The sequence below is a fragment of the Taudactylus pleione genome, unplaced genomic scaffold (assembly GCF_031769625.1).
Source record: "Taudactylus pleione unplaced genomic scaffold, aTauple2 ptg001867l, whole genome shotgun sequence".
Classification (NCBI taxonomy): Eukaryota; Metazoa; Chordata; class Amphibia; order Anura; family Myobatrachidae; genus Taudactylus; species Taudactylus pleione.
In genome coordinates, this window is record NW_028286264.1 from 115,603 (window position 1) to 133,485 (window position 17,883).

Sequence of the window (17,883 nt, forward strand, 5' to 3'; positions counted from 1 at the left end):
ACATTAAATATATGAAAATCAGCATTTCCACCATAGGAAAAACATCCTCACAGACGTGACGTCGGAAGCCGAATTTTCCAAATGAACCCCTAAAATCTGGCACCAGACGTATAACCTACATATAAAGTGCAGACAGCCAATTAGAACAGTCCTATGGAGATGATCGAACTGACATTTCCCACCCACCTGGCAGAGGAGCAGTCTTGCCATGGCGAGAGTTTGTGACTACTAGCCACAAGAAATGGGCCTATATTGTACAATAGCCACCAGAAATGGGCCTATAGTGTACACTAGCCACCAGAAATGGGCCTATATTGTACACTAGCCACCAGAAATGGGCCTATATTGTACAATAGCCACAAGAAATGGGCCTATATTGTACAATAGCCACCAGAAATGGGCCTATATTGTACACTAGCCACAAGAAATGGGCCTATATTGTACAATAGCCACCAGAAATGGGCCTATATTGTACACTAGCCACCAGAAACGGGCCTATATTGTACACTAGCCACCAGAAACGGGCCTATATTGTACAATAGCCACCAGAAATGGGCCTATACTGTACACTAGCCACCAGAAATGGGCCTATATTGTACAATAGCCACCAGAAATGGGCCTATATTGTACAATAGCCACCAGAAATGGGCCTATATTGTACACTAGCCACCAGAAATGGGCCTATATTGTACACTAGCCACAAGAAATGGGCCTATATTGTACAATAGCCACCAGAAATGGGCCTATATTGTACACTAGCAACAAGAAATGGGCCTATATTGTACACTAGCCACCAGAAATGGGCCTATATTGTACACTAGCCACCAGAAATGGGCCTATATTGTACACTAGCCACCAGAAATGGGCCTATATTGTACACTAGCCACCAGAAATGGGCCTATATTGTACAATAGCCACCAGAAATGGGCCTATATTGTACACTAGCCACCAGAAATGGGCCTATATTGTACAATAGCCACCAGAAATGGGCCTATATTGTACAATAGCCACCAGAAAGGAGGCCAGTATTGCACAATAGACACCAAAACTTGAGTATGCGCAGAAACCATAGAAAGGGTGATCTGTACTGTAAATTAAACATCAAAAATGGGTTCATATTGTCCACTAGCAACCAGAAAGGAGTATGGTATTGTACACAAGGAAGAGCTTCAGCGAGCACAAGCAGCCATGAACAGGGCTGGCAAATGAACACTAGTTACCAGAACGGGTGACCACAATATGCACCACTTTCGTGGAGAGTGTGGGCAGAAACCTGCACTTCCGCCCTCACTTGCGTCACTTCCAGGTACGGCTGGCGAAGGGGATTTATACCTTTTCCAGCTGCACATTAGCCACCAGGAAGTGGACAAGGTCTATGCATTAGCCGTCTGTAAAAGTCACCGTATTGTTCACTGGTCACCAGGAAGGGGGTTAGTATTGTAAACTTGCCAGTAGAATAAGGGTCAGTATTAATATTAGCCACAAGGAAGGGAACCAGGATTGTACACTAACCAGAAGCAATGGCGTCTGGTATTGTGCACTATCCGCTAGAGGGTCTGTAGAGTACATTAGCACTCAGGAATGTCATCTGTGTTCTCTGGAAGTCAGTATTGTGCTCCAGCCTCCAGGAAGGTGATACGAGTATTCGTGCTTCTGATGTCATCTGTAACATAGGGGATAAGAAATAGCATTAGGCTAGAAAACATGACCCACAATTCCCTGTGATATTGAACATGAAGCCTAATCTGCCTCGTCGTTCTTCCTTTTTTTTATTTATGGTGAAATGCTCACTGTAAGGCCGATGCCTTATGCACAGGTGGCTTCATTAGTAAGCCATTCATTTTTTATTTAACTATCTCTGCTCAACCATTAATAGCCCTCAAGGCACCCTAACAGTCCAGGTTTTCAGGATGAGTTTGGGAACCATTGCTGTGAGCAGTATTCCTGCCAAAGCGAGGGGTGTGGTATAAGAGATAGACAATGTCTAGATAGACACCAGATGTTAGACAGTCAATAGTTAGACAGGGACAAAAGTCATATACACTAAGGTTCGACAGGTACAAAAGGTCGACAGGGTCAAAAGTTCGACATGAAAACGGTCGACACAAAAATGGTCGACAATTTTTTATTTAATTTTTAGCCCTAATCTTCACCCTAACCCTCCCCTTGGTGCCTAACCCTAACTCTAACAAAAAAAAAAAAAAAAAAAAGGTCGACCATTTTCTTGTTGAACTTTTGTACCTGTCTAACTATTGACTGTCTAACATCTGGTGTCTGTCTAGACATTGTCTCTCTAATTACAGTCTATATAAAGCGTTAGTATGCGTAGAAGCACATTCTGTCCCATACAATTAATTATAGGGGTCCTCAGAAGTATGACAGTATGCATATACCTAATTATATGACTAATACTAGCAATGCGGTAACTTAGTCACATTCTGTGTACCCAATATTACTAAATGAACAAACGGGAGAATCCGACCCCTCTGAGACACAAAACATTGACATGAAGTATACATTACTTTTATTTCTGTATATTATAGGCATTTCATGGGGATGAGGCCTTTACAACAAATGAGCCCTGCAGGCAGGTACAATGGTGGCGTCTTCCTCAGGCGATTATCGCTGACAATCACAAGACAGCTGCGAGTAGACACATTTACGAGGGAATCTGAAGCTTTAATAATGCAGCACGTTCTCCTGTAAGTTACCATTACAGTGTCCTCATTAATTCAGCGAGTATGTGTGACGCGGGTCTGTACCCTGCAGGCAGCGGGTGCAGCCATTTTGTGACATGAGCCAATGTTGTATGAGCATGCAGTTTGTGAATTCACTTGGGACACCCAGTTACATCAGCAAAGAATGGCGCACGTGTCTTATACCGCAGCGAACTGCGCACCTACACGAGCCTGCGACAGAGCGACACTCAGCAGGTAGAGAACGTCTTCCAGAAAAAGTTTTTGCACGTGGCCTTCTCCCTGCCCGTCTGCGTGTTGTACATGGATCTCTGTGGCCTGGGGGGCGGCTCCGAATCCGCGCTGTTTATCATCCCCTCATCGCTCTCACGAGACGTCCAGTCAAACATCCCAGAAAGGAGGTTGACAATGTTGTTTATCTTCACTTCATCTGTTTCCTGCAGCAATAAAAATGCAGAGAGAATTTCAGGCCGGGTTACAATGGGCAAGTAAAGGCGCCATGTTACATAAATGTACTGTATATCAGTGGTGGAGTATTACACAGAGACGGTAACTTCCATTGTGCTCTCTTCCACACAGGAGGTCGCTGCTACGTCAGGAGTTATAGCAAAGCAACTGAGAGTCTGGCTGACTTGTTAACAGAAATTCGCTGTGTGGATTCGCACACAGAGGACCTCATTCAGAGTCGGTCGTTGCGGCCGCACGGTCGTACGCCACCGATGTTCGCTAAACTGCGCATGCGTAAAATTCGCAATGCGTGTGCGCAAACTAGCTATTACGATCAGAAATTGCTCTCTCCTTCAACTTGGCCAGGTCGTTAGTTTGAGTGACAGGATGAGGCGTTTGTGGGTGGTAACGGGAAGGTGCTTGTGAACGGGGGAGTGGAGATCCAAACGCAGGCGTGCCTGACTATGCAAACGGCGTTTTATGGGAGTGCATAATTAACTAAGTAGTGTCATGGCACACGTGACATGGGTGGTTTGTACACTGACCTGATCGTAGTGCTTAAGAGAGGGTATGGTCAACCTTAAGGTCTACGACCAGCTCCGATGGTTTCGATTAATCCTTATATGCCCGGAGATGACGTGTAATGGGAACGAGAAGGGGGCGTATTTTTAGTCTTACGGCCGCATCCTCCCCTCGCTCGTCCAGCTAACGATCCCATCTTAACGACGCAACTTGCGAGCGCTTCATTTGCATATCCGGCCCCTTTTACCTTACGACCGTGCGGCCGCAACGACTGACTCTGTATGAGGTCCAGAGTCCCTGGGCCAGTGACATCACAGCAGCTCAAATGACTGTAGACTTGGCTCTGTCTCATGTGTGAGATTCCATCAGCACACTGACCTAAAGACGGGGGAGGGGGGGTCTTCAGCTGTCTATAATGGAGTGGAGGGTGATGCTGAATTGTGTATTACATATCTGAGTATTCCTATTTTGGAGACTGGTGGTGCTGTATGAGGAAGAGGTGTCTTATATAAAGAGCAGGAGCACAGAAATATAGCAAATCAGACTCATTGGGCGACAATTAGCTTCAGAGACAATGGTGGCGATTAAATTGTCTTCGCCGGTGGCTGGTAGGGTCGGGCACCCAAAGGAACAATTCAATTGTTTTTCCGGTAGGGTGTGAACAGGCGCCGGCATTTCTGCTCCCCTCTTTCTGAGGAGACGAGCGGAAATGTGCGATAAGTGCAGGCGCTGGGCACCCAGACTGGAGTGTGTGCGGCCTATCCTGGGCTTTAGACAGGTTTAGTCATTTTACACGACTGAACCCGGTCTAAATTGTCCGCGAAGAGCGCGGTAATTAATGGGCGCCCAAAACAACGCACATTTGTGGCGCGATCGTCCACAATGATCATGGGCACATCTGTAATGGCTTCCACCTTGCGTTCAACTGTACATCAACCTCATTATGTCCTTACAATCCTATGATGGTAAATATGGTGCAAATGAGAACTATCCCTGGGGACCCCGGGTTTCCATGTGTGCAGGTGACGGGGGCGCTGTAATAGGACCCCGGGTTTCCATGTGTGCAGGTGACGGGGGCGCTGTAATAGGACCCCGGGTTTCCATGTGTGCAGGTGACGGGGGCGCTGTAATAGGACCCCGGGTTTCCATGTGTGCAGGTGACGGGGGCGCTGTAATAGGACCCCGGGTTTCCATGTGTGCAGGTGACGGGGGCGCTGTAATAGGACCCCGGGTTTCCATGTGTGCAGGTGACGGGGGCGCTGTAATGGGACCCCGGGTTTCCATGTGTGCAGGTGACGGGGGCGCTGTAATAGGACCGCGGGTTTCCATGTGTGCAGGTGATGGGGGCGCTGTAATAGGACATGTTTGAACATCTATAGCTCAAAGTCTGTGTTTGTTTTTGCTCTGTCAACGCATCCTATTAAATCAGTCCAGACCCTTAAATAGCGCCGCTCACAAGCGGTTCCCCAGCCTCACGGATAACATAAATGATGGCGGCTTGATCGCAGCCAGGCGAGTTAATACGTTACATTTGCTACTTGCACAGCTAAATCTTCTACAAATGGACAATTTTTCCTCCCCAGACGGGCACGTCGCCGTGATTTAAGTCTGTGGCATTTGATAATGGTAAAATAAAATAATTTTACTTTTCTCTTTTTTTTTTCCCCTTTTCCACAGATGTTAGTAAAACGGGACAGAGAGAACAAATCAAAGCTCCTAATTATTACACGGCCCCATTATTTTTGTGTGACATCGGTGGTTCTTTAAATACGGGGGCTCTAACCTTTTCCACATCACTCTGGAGGCGATTCAGAGCAAAATGACAGATTCTGACAGATAAATGTACTGCCAGGCTCGCGCTGCACTTCTCTCTACCATTTTAATGTAATAACCTGCTTTAATGGTCACATTTATGGACTGTTTCCTGGAACTTTTTCAAAAAAATGGAAAAAAAGAAGTAAATGAATCTCTGAAACAGGAGCCTGTAAAACGAAGGGGATTTAATTAACTGTCCAGGCCGCGGCGCACGTCCAATCGCAGAATTCCATCTTTCACATATAACTTCATTTTGCCATTGATTTTCTTTCAATTCACCTTTTTTTTCCCAGATGCAGCCTCCTATTAGGTTAAACATATAAAGGCACTTATCTGGGAGCAGCCATGTTGTGCGCGGTCTCAGGGTAGACGCAAGTCAGCACAGGAGCTATATTATAGTTTTGCCTAATCTGACAAGTAGTCCCATAAAGCATGTTTACCGGATTACCGCATCTGCTCCCAGAAACACGGCAGGGTCAGATTTTATCTGTAGTCACGACGCAGAAAGGAGAGAAGTAATAGAGCAGCCATGTTTGAGGCCAGGTTCAGGCCAGGTGACAGTGGGACAAAACACCCTGCGACTATCCCAATCTGAGACAAAGGATGTCGTACGGCGAGGGGCGATATAGCGACTTACTGCAGTGTAATAGGATATTGCTTGTGGGTAATATGGCAGATGCTGACTCCAAAATGGCTGCTGCCTGCATTGCAACGTGACATAGTGCCTGATACATAGATGTACGCTAATTTCACCGCGTCTGCGTATCCAGCGGCCGTGCAAAATTATGCAAAAGCTGCAGGAGGCGTCTTAGGGGAAAAGATGACGACTGCCGGCTTCCCTGCCCCGCTGCCTCGTCCAAAGACGCAGCTAGATTACCCAGACATCTGAGTGAACGTCGGACATCTGGGTGATCCCCAAGTTACTCAGGACAGATCACACTGTCGGGGCCAGATAAGCTGCATCCAAGGACGCACACCCAGAAAACGGGGCAGACAAGTCCCTATTTTCTGGAACGCTGCCCGTCGCCGACACCAGCAAATTGTCAATCAGGCTGCGGGTTGTGGGACACTGCGACGTAGCAGGACCAGATCCGTACATGCGCTGGGCGCCTCCTGCGTAGATCATTAAATGTTGGAGATTTACGTGAATATGGGATTGATGTAATCTCTGAATCAGACCGATAATAAGAGAACATCTTGGTCCGTTATAGGGGCAGAAAACATATCTTACATGGGAAATGTATGGTGGAAAGCAGAGACCCCACATAGGTGTTTGTATTCTGTGACGCACTTGGTTTAAGCATTGCAGCATTTGTCTTCTCTATCATTATTTTATTTACAATATTTAATGGGAGGAAAAGGAGTCTGACTGCCAGTCACAGGCTCACAGCTTGCCATGTGATGGGGGGGATTTTTACAGTGCAGACAGAGCTCAGAGGGGCATTCCAGTGCCTCTCTGCTCACTGCATGATGTGACTGTGGCTGCCATGGTAGTTGCATAACACTTTTATTTATACAATAGCTGCTTTAATAGTTTTAAATGATGATGCTCCATACTGGAGAAAAACAACAAAGTGCGTCTGCTCCCTGTCTGTCCCTCATTGCCCAGATAAGATAAATGACAGGGGATATGCTGCAGTCTGTTGCCAGGGATGTGGGAAGTGTAGGGACTACTAATCCCTATTACAAGAAGAAGCATCACAGAGCCAGCTAACAACTCACAAAGGGCCAGATTCAGAGATGGACGCACTGCGTTTGCTGGTGTGGGTCTCCTGTGACGGGGATAATGGTGTGAGGTACCATCACAAATACAAAGCAAGTGAAGTATCCAAATGGATAAATCCGAGTGACAGTGTTAAGTCCTTAGTGGCGACTCCAGAGGCGGGGCTGTAGCGCAGTACAATATGCAAATAGGGGAACCACACCAACTGCCACCCAAATGCTGCCAGACATCACTGGCAGTTGGTGTGACTCCTCTATTTGAATATTGGACAGCGCTGCAGCCTCACCTCTGAAGCCGCCACTCCACCCAGACAATGAGCTTGTAATACAGTCCCTCAGCACTTGGGACATGTGGCTTTGTCACCCAATCACCTCGTTCAAGAGAAACATGTTACCCCTTTCACCCCCTTAAGGGGTCGAATTTCATAAAATCCCTGCTTAGTGGCTGCTTACATCATGGAAGGGATATACTCCCCAAAATTCATGTTTCTAGGTCCAGGGGTTTGGGCTGGGCGTTGATGAGACAGTCAGATAGGACATTGTACAGGGGGAGGAAACATTTTAGCCCTTTCACCCCCTTAGGAGTTGAATTTCAAAAAAATCCCTTCTTCGTGGGAACCTACGTCATGGAAGGGATATACTCCCCGATTTTCATGTTTCTAGGTCCAGGGGTTTGGGCTGATCGTTGATGAGTCAATGAGTCAGGACATTTGTTTATACTGTATATATATCATACCAGCCTAATATTACCACTGTGAGTTTATTTTACATACTATCTCAATGGAATCGGTATGATTCCCGGCAGTGCCTGGCCGACAGATGAGCAGAGCCCGGCAGCGGAAGCTCGATCGTGGTAAGGTAAGTATGAACTAATCTAACCACCTAACCCTCTTTAGGGGTGCCTAACCCTAACCTCCCCCGAAGTGCCTAGCCCTAATCCCCACTCTAAGTGCTTAAACCTGAGTCCCCCTTCCCCGCTGCCTAAACCTAAGTCCCCGGGGGGGGCCTAACCGTAACCTTCTCTCCCCCTAGCCTAAACCTAACCCTCCCGGGGGGGGGGGGTGCCTAACCCTTAGTCCCTCCCGGGTGCCCTGAACCTACCCCCCCCCCCCGCGCAGCTGTCCGCTCGCGGCGCCCAACATTCGATCGGGATGCCGGGCGCCGGTCTCCTGGCGTCGAGAATTGTATGGCGTCTACATCTAGACACCCAGCTTTAACACTCTCGCCGGGATATGGCAGTCGGGAAGCCGGCTGTCGGTATTAAGGCAGCCAGTTTCCCGATTGTATACCATCTCAATAAATGGCACTATGAGGCGAAAGTCTTCTCGCCATTATTTCTACATATATATAATACTGCCTGTCATTTGTGAAAGGACGGGGATAGCTCCAAGGATTAGCTGACCCCGATAATAAGATTAAACTATCATAATCATTTCTGCTTGTTATAGGAAGGGTATATCACAGGACATTTATACACATCACTACTATTATAATAAGGGGCATATAGGAAGGGTATATCACAGGACATTTATACACAACACTACGATTATAGTAAGGTGCATATAGGAAGGGTATATCACAGGACATTTATACACATCACTACGATTACAGTAAGGGACATATAGGAAGGGTATATCACAGGACATTTATACACATCACTACGATTATAATAAGGGGCATATAGGAAGGGTATATCACAGGACATTTATACACATCACTACTATTATAATAAGGGGCATATAGGAAGGGTATATCACAGGACATTTATACACAACACTACGATTATAATAAGGGGCATATAGGAAGGGTATATCACAGGACATTTATACACATCACTACGATTACAGTAAGGGACATATAGGAAGGGTATATCACAGGACATTTATACACATCACTACTATTATAATAAGGGGCATATAGGAAGGGTATATCACAGGACATTTATACACAACACTACGATTATAGTAAGGTGCATATAGGAAGGGTATATCACAGGACATTTATACACATCACTACGATTACAGTAAGGGACATATAGGAAGGGTATATCACAGGACATTTATACACATCACTACGATTATAATAAGGGGCATATAGGAAGGGTATATCACAGGACATTTATACACATCACTACTATTATAATAAGGGGCATATAGGAAGGGTATATCACAGGACATTTATACACAACACTACGATTATAATAAGGGGCATATAGGAAGGGTATATCACAGGACATTTATACACATCACTACGATTACAATAAGGGGCATATAGGAAGGGTATATCACAGGACATTTATACACATCACTACGATTATAATAAGGGGCATATAGGAAGGGTATATCACAGGACATTTATACACAACACTACGATTATAATAAGGGACATATAGGAAGGGTATATCACAGGACATTTATACACATCACTACGATTATAATAAGGGGCATATAGGAAGGGTATATCACAGGACATTTATACACATCACTACGATTACAATAAGGGGCATATAGGAAGGGTATATCACAGGACATTTATACACATCACTACGATTACAGTAAGGGACATATAGGAAGGGTATATCACAGGACATTTATACACAACACTACGATTACAGTAAGGGACATATAGGAAGGGTATATCACAGGACATTTATACACATCACTACGATTATAATAAGGGGCATATAGGAAGGGTATATCACAGGACATTTATACACAACACTACGATTATAATAAGGGGCATATAGGAAGGGTATATCACAGGACATTTATACACAAAACTACGATTACAATAAGGGACATATAGGAAGGGTATATCACAGGACATTTATACACATAACTACGATTACAGTAAGGGACATATAGGAAGGGTATATCACAGGACATTTATACACATCACTACGATTATAATAAGGGGCATATAGGAAGGGTATATCACAGGACATTTATACACATAACTACGATTATAATAAGGGGCATATAGGAAGGGTATATCACAGGACATTTATACACATAACTACGATTATAATAAGGGGCATATAGGAAGGGTATATCACAGGACATTTATACACATCACTACGATTATAATACGGGACATACAGTCAGGTCCATAAATATTGGGACATTGACAGAATTTTCATATTTTGGCCTCTAGTCACCACCACAATGGCTTTGAAATGAAACAAACAAGATGTGCTTTACCTGCAGACTTTCAGGTTCAATTTGAGGGTAATTACATCCAAATCAGGTGAACGGTGTAGGAATTACAATGGTTTCTATATGTACCTCCCACTTTTTAAAGGGGCCAAAAGTAATGGGACAAACTAAACAATCCTAAATCTAACTTTCACTTTTTAATACTTTGTTGCAAATCCTTTGCAGGCAATTACAGCCTGAAGTCTGGAACGCATAGACATCACCAGACGCTGGTTTCATCCCTGGTGATGCTCTGCCAGGCCTCTACTGCAAATGTCTTCAGTTCCTGCTTGCTCTTGGGGCATTTTCCCTTCAGTTTTGTCTTCATCAAGTGAAATGCATGCTCAATCAGATTCAGGTCAGGGGATTGACTTGGCCATTGCATAACATTCCACTTTTTAGCCTTAAAAAACTCTTTGGTTGCTTTTGAAGTATGCTTCGGGTCATTGTCCATCTGCACTGTGAAGCACCGTCCAATGAGTTCAGAAGCATTTCACTGAACATGAGCATATAATATTGCCCAAAACACTTCAGAATTCATTCTGCTGCTTTTGTCAGCAGTCACATCATCAGTAAATACAAGGGAACCAGTTCCATTGGCAGCCAGACATGCCCACGCCATGATACTACCACCACCATGCTTCACTGATGAGGTGGTATGTTTTGGATCATGAGCAATTCCTTTCCTTCTCCATACTCTTCTCTTCCCATCACTCTGGTACAAGTTGATTTTTGTCTCATCTGTCCATAGGATGTTGTTCCAGAACTGTAATGGCTTTTTTAGATGTTTTTTGGCAAACTCTAATCTGGTCTTCCTGTTTTTGTGGCTCACCATTGGTTTGCATCTTGTGGTGAACCCTCTATATTCACTCTTGTGAAGTCTTCTCTTGATTGCTGACTTTGACACATATACACCTACCTCCTGGAGAGTGTTCTTGATTTGGCCAACTGTTGTGAAGGGATTTTTTTTCACCAGGGAAATAATTCTTCTGTCATCCACCACAGTTGTTTTCCGTGGTCTTCCGGGTCTTTTGGTGTTGCTGAGCTCTCTTGTGCGTTCTTTCTTTTTAAGAATGTTCCAAACAGTTGATTTGGCCACACCTAATGTTATTGCTATCTCTCTGATGGGTTTGCTTTGATTTCTCAGCCTAATGATGGCTTCACTGATAGTGACAGCTCTTTGGATCTCATATTGAGAGTCGACAGCAACTGATTCCAAATGCAAATGTCACACCTAGAATCAACTCCAGACCTTTTACCTGCTTAATTGATAATGAAATAACGAGGGAATAGCTCACACCTGTCCATGACATAGCTTTTGAGTTGATAGTCCCATTACTTTTGGCCCCTTAAAAAGTGGGAGGCACATATAGAAACCATTGTAATTCCTACACCGATCACCTGATTTGGATGTAATTACCCTCAAATTAAATCTGAAAGTCTGCAGGTAAAGTACATCTTGTTTGTTTCATTTCACAGCCATTGTGGTGGTGACTAGAGGCCAAAATATGAAAATTCTGTCAATGTCCCAATATTTATGGACCTGACTGTATAGGAAGGCTATATACATTCTATATTGTTACATCCCCACAGTAATCCACATGCACAATTGCCCGATGCTAGGAAGCAAGTTACCATAATGGGGACGCGGTGCTTATTTCTGTCCTAATACGCAGATCAATTGGAAGCAATAATTACATAAAGTTGCTGCTATTGATCGGTTGTTAGGTCACATCCTGGCAATTCCACTGGCCGCAGTGACAAATAATATCTGCTTACATGTGAGGCTCCTTATGTAACACAAACTCTGCAGCACCAACTTATACCCCTTTTCCACCTAAATTCCGGGTCTGACCCGGAGTTGGAACAAAGTTCCTATCCGGATCAGACCCGGAATTTTGCCGGCGCCGACTCGGGATATTCCTGAGTCAGCGCCACTCACACCGCAGTCGGGTCTGCATAGACCCGGCTTTTGCGGAGTGAAAGTGGTCGCTTGGAGATGACGTCATCTCCAAGCGCCACTGAAGCCGGACCAATCGGCCGGCTAGCAGCGCACTCCAAGTCGTCGTGACCCGGAGTGCGCTGTTCTCACAGCAGGGTTTCACGGGCTACGCCCGTGTTAAACCCTGCTAGTTACCTGGGTTAGATTGCCGGGTCACTCGACCCGGCGATCCAACCCTCACCCCTTTTACACCAGGGAGCTGCCCGGGTTAACCCTTCAAAAACAAGGGTTTTAGCTCCGGTGTAAAAGGGGTATTACTGTAAGGCAGAGTCTCCCAAACTCAGCCATTACAGGCCAGGTTCTAAGGATATCCATGCTTGGATGCAGATGGTTAAATCAAATTGACTGAGGGAATTGGGTACACGATCCCGGCAATGATCATGCAGACGGCCAGTATCCCAGCTGCGGTATCCCAAAGGTGGAAATCCCAATGCATGCAGGTAAGTATTCTAACCCTCCCCCGATCTCACCCCTTCCGCTTTTTAACCCTAACCATCCCCCTAACTCACCCCTTCCGCAGTCTCGCCCTAACCGCCCCCCTCTCACCATAGCCCTCCCCTCCAGCAGCTAAACGCTCCACCTAGTGCCTAACTCTCCTTCTAGTGCAGTGGTTCTCAAACTCGGTCCTCAGGACCCCACACAGGTCACGTTTTGCAGGTCACCCAGCAGGTGCACAGGTGTATTCATTACTCACTGACACATTTTAAAAGATCCACAGGTAGAGGTAATTATTTCACTTGTGATTCTGTCAGGAGCACTGGAAAACATGCACTGTTTGGGGTCCTGAGGACCGAGTTTGAGAGCCTGTGTTTTAATGCCTAACTCTCCCGCAGCCTAGCCCTCAACCTAATGCCTAACCCTCCCCTCCCTCAGCCTAGCCCTCCACCTAGTGCCTAACCCTCCCCTGCCGCAGCCTAGCCCTCCACCTAGTGCCTACCCCCTCCTGCAGCCTAGCTCTCCACCTAGTGCCTACCCTCCCCTCCCGCAGCCAAGCCCTCCACCTAGTGCCTAACCCTCCTCTCCCGCAGCCTAGCCCTCCACCTAGTGCATAACCCTCCCCTCCCACAGCCTAGCCCTCCACCTAGTGCCTAACCCTAAACCTCCTGCACACCTAACCTTCCCCTCCCACAGCCTAGCCCTCCACCTAGTGCCTAACCTCCCCCTAGTGCCTAACCCTCCCCTCCAGCAGCCTAGCCCTCCACCTAGTGCCTACCCTTCCCTCCCGCAGCCTAGTCCTCCACCTAGTGCATAACCTTCCCCTCCCACAGCCTAACCTCTCCCACAGCCTAACCTACCCCTAGTGCCTTACCCTCCCCTCCAGCAGCCTAGCCCTCCACCTTGTGCCTAACCCTCCCGCAGCCTAGCCCTCCACCTAGTGCCTACCCTCCCCTCCAGCAGCCTAGCCCTCCATCTAGTGCCTAACCCTCTCCTCCCGCAGCCTAGCCCTCCACCTTGTGCCTAACCCTCCCCTCCTGCAGCCTAGCCCTCCACCTAGTGCCTACCCTCCCCTCCCGCAGCCAAGCCCTCCACCTAGTGCCTAACCCTCCTCTCCCGCAGCCTAGCCCTCCACCTAGTGCATAACCCTCCCCTCCCACAGCCTAGCCCTCCACCTAGTGCCTAACCCTAAACCTCCTGCACACCTAACCTTCCCCTCCCACAGCCTAGCCCTCCACCTAGTGCCTAACCTCCCCCTAGTGCCTAACCCTCCCCTCCAGCAGCCTAGCCCTCCACCTAGTGCCTACCCTTCCCTCCCGCAGCCTAGTCCTCCACCTAGTGCATAACCTTCCCCTCCCACAGCCTAACCTCTCCCACAGCCTAACCTACCCCTAGTGCCTTACCCTCCCCTCCAGCAGCCTAGCCCTCCACCTTGTGCCTAACCCTCCCGCAGCCTAGCCCTCCACCTAGTGCCTACCCTCCCCTCCAGCAGCCTAGCCCTCCATCTAGTGCCTAACCCTCTCCTCCCGCAGCCTAGCCCTCCACCTTGTGCCTAACCCTCCCCTGCCGCAGCCTAGCCCTCCACCTAGTGCCTACCCCCTCCCGCAGCCTAGCCCTCCACCTAGTGCCTAACCCTCCTCTCCCGCAGCCTAGCCCTCCACCTAGTGCATAACCCTCCCCTCCCACAGCCTAGCCCTCCACCTAGTGCCTAACCCTAAACCTCCTGCACACCTAACCTTCCCCTCCCACAGCCTAGCCCTCCACCTAGTGCCTAACCTCTCCCACAGCCTAACCTCCCCCTAGTGCCTAACCCTCCCCTCCAGCAGCCTAGCCCTCTACCTAGTGCCTAACCCTCCCCTCCGGCAGCCTAGCCCTCCACCTAGTGCCTACCCTTCCCTCCCGCAGCCTAGTCCTCCACCTAGTGCATAACCTTCCCCTCCCACAGCCTAACCTCTCCCACAGCCTAACCTACCCCTAGTGCCTTACCCTCCCCTCCAGCAGCCTAGCCCTCCACCTTGTGCCTAACCCTCCCGCAGCCTAGCCCTCCACCTAGTGCCTACCCTCCCCTCCAGCAGCCTAGCCCTCCATCTAGTGCCTAACCCTCTCCTCCCGCAGCCTAGCCCTCCACCTTGTGCCTAACCCTCCCCTCCCGCAGCCTAGCCCTCCACCTTGTGCCTAACCCTCCCCTCCCGCAGCCTAGCCCTGTGCTGGGATGTCAGCTACATAGAGGTACTTATTAAGTCACCTGTGCTCAAGCAAGGATATCCTTAAAACCTGTACTGTAATAGCAGAGTTTGGGAAACTCTGTTCTAAGGGTAGAAACAGTTGGCAGTAAAATTACAGATAACTGATCTCTATAGCAAAAGGGATTTTACTCATGGACAATTTTCCAGATGCTAAATACGCCAGGAACCAGACAAGTGGCGCACATGAAACAGTCAGTGTCTGTATGGACGATGCCATAAGCTATAGCAATCGGACATCTCACTCTGGTGACTGTGGCATGGATGGACCACGGGCGCAATATAAGCCTACCCCAAAACCTCCCTTCCCTGGTACGTACCATACTGCCACTTGGCAGTCTGTCGTGTCGCTTGGGCACACTGGACCTGACTGAGCAGCACGCCAGGAGGACCAACAAGAGCTGTGTGGCGAAGGTGGGCTGGCACATGTCTGATGAGCGGCAGCTGGTGTAGCCTGCGCCTGTAGTCGTGGCTCTTATATAGATCTCAGCCGTGACAGACATTGGGAGCAATTAGCCAGCTGCTCGGAGCGTTAGCGCCATCCCGAGACTGTGAAGCACTTTTCTGTAAATACAGAGCAGAGATGAAGGTGACGTTTCTATTAGGCATCTGAATAGGAAATCGTTCCCCACTCTCAGGGGAATAAGACCTATAAGGGCTCTTGTAGTTACCTGTGTTCTAAGGACGTATTCAGAGACTAGTGAAGAGCCTGTCATGGCACGCAGGCAGACGCAGGAGGGTTCTGTACGGGGCGCACGGCTCGGCCGCTTTCCTGGGGCTTTGTGACATCCTGTTATAGCTGCACCTGTCTGCACAGAATCCCCAATGATTGCGAGAGATGCAGATCTGAGCGCTGGATAGAGGGGAAGTGCCAGATGCAGACTACAGAGTAATCGCAGTAATGGGTCAGATTGTGGGCACACGTGCTATAAAGGTATATCTCATGGACACTGGACATACTTACAGACTTTGTGATCCTACAGAGGTGTAATTGTGTGAGACAGACAGAATTATAATGTGGTTTTTGATGCCACTTTCAGTGAAATTATCCATCTAGAATCATGTTGTGTGTGCGCTATATAATGAACTGTGAATAAATACATCATATAAATGTCACAGTGGAGAAGTGCCATTAATATGTACCCATAAACCAATGTAAACAAAAGTGATTACAATCGTGTCAGACGCTGTGATGCCGGCAGTGTCTGGCCACGGCAATAATCTAATGAACGCTACCAGACTCTGTGCCCGGTCATCTACTGACCACACTACCTGGCCCCCCGCGATGCCACAGCTTGGACAGTCTGTGGGCAGATTTAATCTTAGTACATAAGGGGGTAAATTTACTAATCATCCTGTCTGGCCAGAGATTACACGCGCTCAGAATCGCAGGGAAACAGGAGAGTTTTGTCAGCTGAAACACTCAAATTTACCAAGAACCGCGTTTTGCTGAATCGTGTTTTCCGTGTTCCCGGTGTCTGACCGCAATCAGACACTCCCAAACATGAAGCCTGCATGGTTCAGTGACATCCGTGCAGACTTGTGTATGTGTATAGTATAAAAAAAAAAAAAAATGCTACAAATAGAAAAGCAAACAGCGAGGGTTCCCCCTACCCCACCCACCCAAGACATGAGCCAGCACCGGGCTCCTGAGGAAATACAGGGGGGGGGGGATGTGTAGGGTTCCCCCATATTTACATCAACCAGCACCGGGCTCTTACTAGCTGGGGGTAATTAATGCCACAGCAAAGGGACACGCTTCATGGGGTCGCCCGGACAAAACAGTAACCCCCCCACTAGTCTGCCGAGGCCGGGGATTCATTCTTTGCACACATTTAGTACAAGCCATTACGTCATCACAGTAATACAAGCGCCACTTTAGGGGAGAAACAGGAAAATGCTATTTAATGGAAGAGGTGGTGTTACAGTTGCGCAGTACGTTCTGCAAATCTCTGGGAGCGGAGCCACCGCGACGCCAGAGGCACCAGTGGGGAAATCAGGCCAGAAACCTGCAAACTGCTTTATATAAAACCACTATTAGTAACACCGACAGCCGGGAAAATAAAATGAGATAAAATAAAAAAGCTATTACATAAACAACACATGGTTTTTATTATAGGAAAAACATACAATACTAATTACATGTTGCACTAAGGGCTGATAATTCCCTTTATATTTACATTGTGCGTGTTTACTGCGGAGAGCTCAGCTGGTGACATAGGCGAGAGGTGGGACATATTCACGCCATGCTGTGATCCTCGCTATCCGCCATTGCGGAATCACCCTCTGAGCGACGCTGGCCCTTCCCTGCGCTGACCGACTTCTTCTTCCTCTTCTCTTTCTGCTCCTGGTTGCTGGACGCAATCTCGTCGCTGTAGGAGGTGATATGCGCGTGCTGCAAGACAATTATAGATGACTTATACACCATCCCTGCCGCCCGCGCACGGCTCAGTACTGGGATTTATATATTCCTCCCTGGCATTGGGGGCAATGTGCATTTATTAATGACAAGAGCAAAACTAATTTTCCCATGATGAAGGCACCATTTACACTTGTGCACTGCAAGCGCCTGCATGCACTGGCCCTTTATATTAATATTTCCATCATATTGTAATTAAAAAAATAATATCCCTTTAATGTAATGTAAATCTATAGATATAATAAAATCATAGAATAATTTCACTCCCATAAGAAGAAATTGTTAATGGTTTTGGGCCCTTTAATTAGGAAATGATCACAGAGGACATCATTCCTAAGTGGTCTCAGTGGGTAAGGTCATTATTTAGGCTCCCACGCTGTGCGCTCGT

General features: G+C 47.4%; 2 protein-coding genes across 3 annotated transcripts in view; both read right to left on the reverse strand.

Annotated features, from left to right (window-relative positions):
• Positions 1–2,594: 2,594 nt before the first annotated feature.
• Positions 2,595–15,634, reverse strand: CORT (cortistatin). The gene is made up of 2 exons (XM_088465132.1): positions 15,397–15,634; positions 2,595–3,133 (listed from the first exon to the last, which is right to left on the reverse strand). The coding sequence occupies exons 1-2, from the start codon at positions 15,577–15,579 to the stop codon at positions 2,927–2,929; spliced, it is 390 nt and encodes a 129-aa protein (XP_088321258.1). The 5' UTR covers positions 15,580–15,634; the 3' UTR covers positions 2,595–2,926.
• Positions 15,560–17,883, reverse strand: part of CENPS (centromere protein S) — a 38,827-nt gene continuing 36,503 nt past the window's right edge. Inside the window, exons 5-6 of one of the 2 annotated variants that reach the window (XR_015876485.1) lie at positions 17,257–17,471; positions 15,560–15,640 (exon numbers count right to left, since the gene is read on the reverse strand). Coding sequence is in view for 1 of the 2 variants with exons in the window: in XM_088465131.1 (XP_088321257.1) it covers positions 17,316–17,471 (156 nt within the window). In the remaining variant the exon portion in view is untranslated. Of the gene's footprint in view, positions 15,641–17,169; positions 17,472–17,883 lie in introns of those variants that run through there. The other variant, XM_088465131.1, reaches the window with a different exon arrangement.

What these genes read in the sequence shown, in the direction of transcription:
- CORT (XM_088465132.1), bottom strand. Translation starts at nt 15,579, where the DNA reads ATGTCTGTCACGGCTGAGATCTATATAAGAGCCACGACTACAGGCGCA. An exon ending in GACTGCCAAGTGGCAGTATG is followed by an intron (nt 3,134 to 15,396) that starts GTACGTACCAGG and finishes TTATTGCTGCAG; the next exon opens with GAAACAGATGAAGTGAAGAT.